Here is a 10,297-nt window from a genome sequence, read left to right as displayed (position 1 = left end):
TTGTTTTTTTTTTTAATACCCATTAGGTATAGTAAAATCTCATTATTACAGATTAATACAGGGAAAGGAGTGTGTTATTTCTTATAAGATTTTCCCATCATTTCTTTTTGCCAAAATTTCTGTTAATAATTATACTGTGTTGCATGATTTTTGTACAGTTGATGAGTAGAGTGCTTTTAGTTAATTTTGGGTTGCTGATTTTAAATATTCCTTCAATTTTTCTGTAACGTCATGTTTATACATATAATGCAATGAATTTGAAATTTGGCACCTTGAAATAAGGTGAAGAGATCTACCTTTTAGTGGTAGTGTCATATTTGTACAACTTCTGATTACACAGGAAATTAAATACCAACCCAAAATTAACTAAAAACACTCAACTCATCAACTGTACACAAAAAAAATTCATCTTTGCAGCACAGTGTTATTAATTCTTCTGTTTCTACAGAAACTTTCTTTGTTAGTGTGTTAATAATAACACACTAACGATAAGGTTCTTCTTTACAGAATTTTTTTTTATCAACATTCTTTCAAAAAATGTCCTCCAATGTTTTCTATTAGCTTCACTGTCAGTGTAGTTGTTCTAGCTTTTTACAAAAACTTTCTTTTTCTTTATTTTTTTTTGTAGCAACGTCTGCGTCAATGCTTTTATTATTCTACAGTGTTTTATTCATTACAGCAACTTTATTCATCATATTTTATACAGGTTTATACCAACCTCCAAACGTCCCCCTTTCTAAGTACATTCCAAAACCTAAAATCTAATATAGTCTTAACCTTCTGGGTTCCCTTGTTCTGCGTTCGCTCCTTTTTGGTCTGTCTCCTCATCATTGTTCTTCTCCAAGATTGCTGTATCTTCGTTTGTCATGTGTTTTTGTTCTTCATTGGTATTTTCTGTACTTACATCATCTTTTTCCTGTCTTGTCTTGGTAGTGGCTGTAAACGTTTCCTGCTCCTATGAATATCCCGTTGTCATTTCCTTCACTATTCCCTCTCTTTGTATGTTCACTATTTATACTTTTTCTCTATGTCCTCGATTATATATTTTTTTTTTGTTTTTCTCTTACAGCTTCAAAATCATTTTTCAGTCTATTATGGTTTGCTGTTCTAGGATCCAAGTTTGATTTAAGTATTGGAATGTTATCCCTTAATCTTCTGCCAAAAAGCAATCCGTCTCCTCATCATTGTTCTTCTCCAAGATTGCTGTATCTTCGTTTGTTACGTGTTTTTGTTCTTCATTGGTATTTTCTGTACTTACACCATCTTTATTCCTGTCTTGTGTTGGTAGTGGCTGTAAATGTTTCCTGTTCCTATGAATATCCCATTGTCATTTCCTTCACTATTCCCTCTCTTTACATGTTCACTATCCATACTTTTTCTCTATGTCTTCGATTATATTGTTTTTTTTTTGATTTTCTCTTTTGGCTTCAAATTCTTTTCTCAGTCTATTATGGTTTGCTGTTCTAGGGTCCAACTTTGATTTAAGTATTGGAATTTTATCCCTTAATCTTCTGCCAAAAAGCAGTTGGGCTGGAGAGAATCCGCATTTTAAAGGGGTATTTATATAAATTAATAGTGTAATGTGGAAATCTTTATTCTTGCGAAAAATCTTTTTGATAATCTTTAGCAAATTGCTTAAATTCATAGCTAAAAAATTGTTTTCCTTTGTCTGATCTTATTTCTTTTGACATTCCATGGTGAGATATATCCTTCAACTGCTCTATGATTTTAATTCTAATTTTCAAATTTCAGGGTATTTAGAATAATAATCCTGCACAATTAAATAATTTACATTTTTGTAGATAGCATATCCATTCCTAACAATTCCCATGGTTATTAGTGTTGGTGTTGTTCAATAAGTATGTTTTTGACTTTTTGCAGCAGCTTTTTTGTAAACATGCTTCCATTTTAGAATGCTTTTACCACTATTCTTTATCGGTATCAATATTCTGGCGATTTTACTCAAACTTCTGTATCGGTATTGATGTTTTTGTCCCTATGCAGAAACTTTAACTTTCTGTGTGCAGAATTTTTGTCTATCATTTTTGTTAATTCTGATTTTTCTGCAAGTATTCTATATCAGCACTAATACTCTAGCTTTTTAGCATACACTTCTGTATCAGTGTTGGTATTCTTATCTTTGTGCAGAAACACTTCAGAAAGTGTGTAAACGCCACAATTATTCGAAAGTTAGTAGATATGATGAACCCAACCTAACTCTGCCACATGATATTACCATCTCAAAACTGCTTTGGTTCCACAATTTTAAATTCTTGATATTATATTGGGTAATATTCCATACTAGAATTTTGCAGAACATGCAAATCGTTAATGTAATGAAGTCAAAGTTGTATTAGTAATTCAATTAAGCTTATACGCGTAGGTTTTTAAAAAGAACATGTAAATTAACATTCTGAATCATATCTGAGACAATTATGAAATAAATCTTAAAATCTACATAAATTAAAGGTAATTCATCATCAGTAAGTTCATGAATTCTAGCAATCATTGTTATAAATTTATTAAAATAGGAAATTGTGGATGTCCAGAAAAGGATACAGAAGATGACGTGAAATTTATTCCAAGTACAAGAACATACAATTCATTTGGAGTTGTTGACGTTGAAGCTAATCCAAGTGGATATGATGACTTCAATAAAGATTTTCCTGAACTCAAGGATGGAAAGAGTTTATGAAAAGAGTAACCGATTTAGTTAAAAATATCAGAAGTAAGTTTAAAATTTTAAACTATTTTTAATTAAGATTTATTAACTTTATTTTTTTTAGCTCAAGTTGCTTAAGATTTAGAGGCTAAACTTAAAAATGGAACTACAACTTCAACGGTAGAAATAATTAACGGTCATAAAGTGGTTAAATATCAATGCGTTTTTATTACTGCCAACAGTTTTTCTGCAAACGTTTTTGTCTACACTCTTTGTCAGTATCAGCATCCTTTTTCTGCAATCTTTCTTTACCATTTTTTAATGTAGTTCTATAAGCATGTTTTTGACTTTTTGCAGTCTTTTTGTCTTCTTCTTTTTTGCCACTATTTTTTATCGGTATCAAAGTTATCTATCGGTATTGACGTTTTTGTCCCCAAGCAGAAACTTTAGTCAGTATTTTCTATCATTGTGCAACTATTAGTGTTCTTTTTTCTGTGCAGAAATTTTTTGCCATCATTTTTTGTCAATGTCATCTATTCTGATTTTTTTGAAAAGTTATCAGTACTCTATATCAGTACTAGTATTCTAGCCTTTTAACATACATTTCTGTATCATTGTTAGTATTCTTATCTTTATGCAGAAACTTCAGTAATAAATGTGTTGGGAAAGGATTTGAGACGAAAACGATCCAACCCAACTCTGCCACGTGAATTTACTATCTCAAAACATCGATCCATACTAGAATTTTGCAGAACATTCATTTGCTGTATTAATTTTATGCGTGCATAAAAAAATAAAACTCAATTTTTTTTCTAAAATATGAATCCTCTTTATTTTTTTCTTATAAATAATTAAAAAAATCAATAAATAATTTTCAAAAAATATTAGTAATATAAATACAATGATGGTGTTAGTATGAGATACACCCTTTTACAACAAAAATTGTCACAATAAATAAATATGTCTTTGGCAAACATCAACAACAACAAAAAGCACAATGATACAATGATTTGAATACAATCAGTCTACAAGTGAAAACATCAACAGTTTTTTTAAGTTAAACTCTAAGTAACAACCAGTTTAGGTACATCAATCTCAAAAATTTCCGCATTTGGATTCTTTGGATAACCTTTATTTCTTAAAATATCATTAACTCTTGTATCTGACTCTAAATCATAAGGTTTAATTTTGATTGGATCGATTTCAACGGGTTCGCTAGCTTCAAAAATTTCAGCATCTGGATTTTTCGGGTAATCTTCTGCGCTTAAAATATCGTTTACTCTAATATCTGAACTTAAATCGATCGGATTGTTTTTGTTGATCTCATCGGGGGTTGATATTTCGTTACTATCAATTAATTCGATGTCTTTTTCGTTTTTATTTGGGAGTTCGAGCCAATTATTATTATCGGTGGTTTTATAGGCGAAATTCTGTGGGGGAACGCTTTGATCTCCTAAAGTTTCTATGTTGATGCTTTCGGCCTGGGGAAGAACAAAAAAGTGCACACATAAAAATGATTGTGTTGGATAAGTGAAAAATGGTGTGTTAGAATGTTGTTAATTTGTGAAAAAGCGAAGAAAGCAAAACCCATAATTAAAAAAATCAAATATATACATAGATAAATTTTTATTAATTAAAAAAAAATTTAAACAAAACAATAAAATCTACAAACTTAAACCATAACAATATCTTTAAAAAAAAATTAATGTGTTAAAAAATGTTTTATAAAGCGTTCATTTTTAATTATTATTTTTAGTTGTTGAATAATTGATACCTTTCCGGTTTTTTGTTATTTTTACGAACCTCATTCAAAGCGTTGACTTCGTTCTCAACCGAATCCTCGAGAGGTTCTCTATCTTTACGTTTTGGTACAGCTTCTGTATCAACTTCCGGATTACTTCCGGTATTTGGTGCTTCGTCGCTGTTCGGAAGAACTTCAAAAACAACGGATTTCACATAAGTGTGGGGATCTTCGTAAACCGTTTGATTTTTAACCACTTTATGGCCGTTAATTATTTCAACCGTCGAAGTTGTAGTTCCATTTTTAAGTTTATCCTCTAAATCTTTAGCAACTTGAGCTAAAAAAATTAAGTTATTAAATCTTAATTAACAAGAGATTAAAATTTTAAACTTACTTCTGACATTTTTAACTAAATCGGTTACTCTTTTCATAAACGCTGAAAAACTATCTTTCCATCCTTGAGTTAAACCGGGGAAATCGTCATCGAAGTCATCATATCCACTTGGATTAGCTTCAACGTCGACAACTCCAAATGGATTGTATCTTCTTGCACTTGGAATAAATTCCACGTCATCGTCTGTATCCTTTTTTGGACCTGTACAATTACCTTTTTTAATAAATTTATAACAATGATTGCTAGAATTCATGAACTTATTGATGATGATTAATTCGAATTACCTTTAATTTATGTAGATTTTAAGATTTATTTAATAATTGTCTCAGATATGATTCAAAATGTTAATTTACATGTTCTTATTAAAAACCTACGCTTAATTGAATTACTAATACAACTTTGATTTCATTACAGTTTAGTTGAATACTCGATTCGAGTGTTCTGCATAATTTTAATGTGGAGTATTATCCAATATAATGTCAAGAACTTAAAATGGTGGAACCAACGTAGCTTTGAGACAATAATTTCACGTGGCAGAGTTGGGTTGGGTTTATCATAACATTATCTAGATTTCCTCTCAAATCCTTAACCTCTAAAGAATTACCTTTTGATTCATTTTGGCGTCTACACACTTACTGAAGTGTTTCTGTGCAAAGATAAAGACTTTGCAGAAAAATCAGAATAGATGATATTGACAAAAATGATGGTAACAAATTTCTGCACAGAGAAAAGAACATTAATAGTTGCACAATGATAGAGAATACTGGTTAAAGTTTCTGCATGAGGCAAAAACTACTGATACTGATAAAGAATAGTGTCAAAAGAACACTAAAATGGTAGTACATTTACAAAAAAGCTTTTGTAAAAAGTCAAAAACATACTTATAGAACAACACCAATACTGACAAAGAAAAGTTGTACAAAAAGTATGCTGACATTGACAAAGATTGTTGGCAAAAACGTTTTCAGAAAAGCTCTTGGTATTAATAAAGATTTCTGACATTTCAATAGAGTAGTAAAAAACATTGACGCAGAGGTTTTTGCAAACAGTTTAAAAATGCTGTCATTAATGGAGAATACTGGAAAGAAAGTTTCTGTAAAACTGGTAAAACACATACTGATAATGAAGGTTTGCAAAAGGACCAAGTTACAAGGAAATTTCTGTAGAGAAACAAGAACAATCTGAAATGAAAAGTCATGTAAAATGACATGTATATTAACAAAGAAAGTTTTTGTAGAAACAAAAGAATTTACTAGTTACTGACAGAAATTTTGGTAAAAATAGATGATGAGTTGGTACTAATAAAAAATCTTATCAGAAATTTTTATAAAAGAACGAGATACATTGATACAAAGAATGCAGGCGGAAATGTTTGAAGAAAAACTATTGGTGCTAAAAAAGAATTCTGAAATTTTTTACCATTGACACAGAAGTTTTTGCTAAAAGTAAAAAACACTGTGATTAAAAGAGAAAAATAGAAGGAAAGTTTTTGTGAGTTTTTTTGAAAGTTTTTTGTTTATGCAAACAAAAAAGTAAGTCGAAATATTTGTTGAAAGATCAGAATAAATCATATCTGTAAAGAATTATGAGTATTGACTGAGATATTTTTGCAAAAAGAGATGAATATTAATAAAAAGTTTCTGCAAAAAACGAAGAAGGTTTATCTAAAATGTTGGGTTGGGTTGGGTAGTTGGCTCCAACAAAAAATCTTGGTAGAAGATTCTATATGAAAAATTTTTGTGAAAAGATCAAAATCATTTATATTGATACAAATGTTTTAGCAAAAAGGTCAGAATACTGAATCTGACAAAAAATGTGACAAGAATGCTGGCTCGTATGTTTGCAGAAAAACACTAACAAAGAATTCTAAAGTGTCTGTAGTAAAATATAGATATTGAAAAGGAAGTTTCTGCAAAAACTTAAAAATATTGTCATAAAAGGGAACATTGGGAGGAAATTTTTCTAAAAAGACTAAAACACCTGAACTAACCATGAAGTTTGTGCAAAGGGGTTACAGTAACGATAATAAAAAGCATTACCAGAAATATGTGTCATAAGAACAGAGAAAATGACATTTTAACTAAGTGGATTTTAACTAATCAATCTAGATTTCTTGATACATTGACACAGAAGTTTCTACAAAATCTCAAAAACACTGCTGTAAAATGTAACACTGGGAGGAAAGTTTTTCTAAAAAGATTAGAACACCTGGACTAACGATGAAGTTGCAAAATGGTTACATTAATGACGCTAATACAAAACATTTTCTGAAATATGACAAAACAAATGATACTGATAAATAACGTTAACATGGATTTTAATTAAATCATCTAAATTTCTGTACACTAATAAAAAATTTCTGCAAAAACCGAAGCACGTCAACATTGATACAAAAGTTTTTGCAAAATGGCCAAAATGCCGACAATGTCAAATAATTCTGGAAAAAAGTTGGAAGGAAGTCAAAAATCAAAAAATTCTGTTAGAAATGTCTAGCAAAAAACAAACACGGTAACAGAAACATTTTTGCAAAAAGACTAATACACAAATTTTAGCACAAAAATCTTCCATAGAAGCCAGAACACCAAAAAAAGATGTAATTAATACTTTTTTCAAAGTATTTGATCTCCTTTTCGATAATGTCAAAACAAATTCTTAACATTTTCGTTTTGAATGAAAGTATTGTATCAACACTCCAGTTTATTTATTATAGATTAATTTAGAACGATTTTACTTCTTAGAATTTTTGAGTTATGGATGTCAATAAATACTTTAATATGATTCATTATGTCAATTAATACGTTTTGTTTTAAAAACCTACGCTAAAGAAAAAGCGTTATTATTTAAGTAGACGCAATTTGCTTCTATTTAAAAGTGTTTTTCACTTTCCTTATAAATAGTTTCTATGATACTTCTTTTAAAATAATAACAACCTTAACATTTTTTAGATAACAAGTAAAATTATTGAACATTACAAGTTATTTGTTACATAAATATGAATATGATTCATGCTTTTTTATTTTTCAAAACGGCCTTGGAATAGCTTTTCAATACCAAATACATTAAATTTTAACATTAAAAAAACATCATGCAATAAAGTTTGATTAATCTGCGTTGTATGAATCTTTAAACACTCAAAACTCGTTCCGATCGTTTACGTTCCAGTAGGTTAACAGTGAAAATGGTCAATAAACACGATAAGATTTGTTTACAATTTACGAAGTGCTATTTTTGCATCGAGAATTTCTAAGAATTGATATCGTTCAAGAAACTGCTTATCGAGTTAAACGTTAATTTTTGACTTTAATTCTTTTTTGGTTTTAAGATAAGAACTTTTTTAAACATTTTTTTATTTAAGTGAATTCAAATTATTCCGATTAACAAAAATGGAACGCACGTCCTTGTTTATTTCATTGTCAACTAACAATCAAGTCAAGGTTGATACAATGATGCACATTGCAAATTCAACAAATTGTATGATTAACCTGTAGAATATAAATAACACTTTTTTTTTAGCGAAAAGATTTTTAAAACGATTTGTTTAATTATTTATTTATTTATTGAGATAGGGAAAATCAATAAAATCAACTAACCTGGGAAACAAGTGCTTAGCGTTGCTAAGGAAACCACAGCGAATACGATCAAAAACTTCATTTTTATCTTGCTTCTTCTTGTATGTGGAACGTTTATGTTTTAGCAACAACAGTACACTTCAATTTGTGTCGATTTAAACCAAGGTCTGGTAAAAATATATATATATACCTCGCAACTACCGGCTCTTTAAACCAATGAGGTCACGTTCCCCACCAGTTCTTAGCCGCGAATTTCAAATTATATCTCTAAAATGTGTTACGCATAACATTATATTCTTATAAATCATCATAAAAATTTATGTAATTTTATTAATTTTAGTATTACTCGAAATTAAATTCTTTAAATGAATAATGTTTTCGAAAATTCTTTTTTAGGACTTCAAAACAACAACATTTTTGTGGTTTTACTGCTTAATAGAAAATATATAAATTACGCTGACATAGTCACAACAGTCGATGACGTTGTTAAAGACGTCAATATTTAACCCTTAACCGGCGAACATGTATGATCTCATTTATGTTGTCATATCAAATTTCTTAGAATATTAAACCAATTTATTTCTTTTTTTTTGGATTCGAGTTCACAACATCTACACTGTCAATGAAAGTTGTGCAAAAGAGACGTTAATAGAAAACATTGGAGGATGTGTTGGTCGAAAGAACACTTTTAGATACACTTGAGATTGTCTTGCAAAATGACATGGACACTCTAGAAACAGAACAATTTACTGGTTATTGACAGAAGTTTTGGCAAAAAGAGATCAAACAAAAAATCTTGTCAGAAATTTTTATAGAAGAACAAGTACACTGATAGAAAAATTTTGCAGAAAGACTAGAACATTAATATTGGCACAAAATGTTAGGGAACGCAAAAAGTAGGACTAAAAATAAGCTACAATAAAACAAAAATGATGACAAATTTAGTATTGCAGAAAAACTATTAGTAGCTACTAAAAAAGGTTCTGAAATTTTTGACAATTGACATAGAAATTTCTGCAAAATGTTAAAAACAGTGCCATTAAAAGAGAAAAATAGAAGAAAACAGAATCACGAGTATTCACTAAGATATTTTCGCAAAAAGATATAAATACTAATAAAAAGTTTCTGCAAAAAAACGAAAAAAGTTGGGTTATGATAAATAATTCTGACAGAATTGTTGTATTTAACCCTTAACCGGCGAATATATCGTAATATGATCTCATTTATGTTATCACACCAAATTTCTTAGAAAATTAAATCAAATTCTTTTTTTTTTTGGTTTCGAGTTCACTCTTTAATCTTCTTTTGGTTGTTTATTTATCATTTACAGGACGCGTGCGGTTAGTAAGTGTATATTTCAACATTTTTTCTTGGAGGTCGATTTATTTTAAAAGATTTGGAAATTCCAAATGTTAAAATAGTAAACTTTGATTTTATTGCCACTTTTTTTTATTCCGATTTATTGATTCCGGAAATACTTTTCGAATTGTTGCTTAAATGTAAAAATCGAAAACTTTTCTGGGAATGCAACAAACGTTGCGTTACTCATCAAGTTATTACGGATCACCTATTGACCTTGCCTTTATACGTCGATTATGCGAGTTTATGTTTAGTTTTATCTTTAGGTTCTAAGAAAATATTGAAAAAAGAAAAGTTCATAAATTTCATTGTAATTATAACCGATAAGAAAGAAAAACGTTAAAGGAATATAAACAATAGGGATAATAAATGATTTGTGTATTCTAGAGTTAAATTTAAATTTATTTAGGATCCTTCCAGTAATTATTTTACATCCTGTTCGTGCTGAATGTATTTTGCATTGAATGATTTATAAATACTTTACTTTTTAACAATAAACAGTTTATTTTTTAATTTTTATGGCTTGGAGTTGATTGGATGATTTAATGAGTTGCAGTTACAAACTTTAATTT

The 10,297-nt window shown here is 29.2% G+C and overlaps 1 protein-coding gene across 1 annotated transcript; it reads right to left on the bottom strand.

The window, feature by feature from the left end:
* Positions 1 to 3,623: 3,623 nt before the first annotated feature.
* LOC111413190 (virus-induced RNA 1) lies at positions 3,624 to 8,545 on the bottom strand. Its single transcript, XM_023044080.2, has 4 exons — positions 8,388 to 8,545; positions 4,798 to 4,998; positions 4,466 to 4,740; positions 3,624 to 4,143 (listed from the first exon to the last, which is right to left on the bottom strand). The coding sequence occupies exons 1-4, from the start codon at positions 8,446 to 8,448 to the stop codon at positions 3,727 to 3,729; spliced, it is 954 nt and encodes a 317-aa protein (XP_022899848.2). The 5' UTR covers positions 8,449 to 8,545; the 3' UTR covers positions 3,624 to 3,726.
* Positions 8,546 to 10,297: the final 1,752 nt, after the last annotated feature.

Source organism: Onthophagus taurus, chromosome 11 (assembly GCF_036711975.1).
Source record: "Onthophagus taurus isolate NC chromosome 11, IU_Otau_3.0, whole genome shotgun sequence".
In the NCBI taxonomy this organism is placed as follows: Eukaryota; Metazoa; Arthropoda; class Insecta; order Coleoptera; family Scarabaeidae; genus Onthophagus; species Onthophagus taurus.
This window is presented reverse-complemented; position numbering and strand designations above follow the sequence as displayed.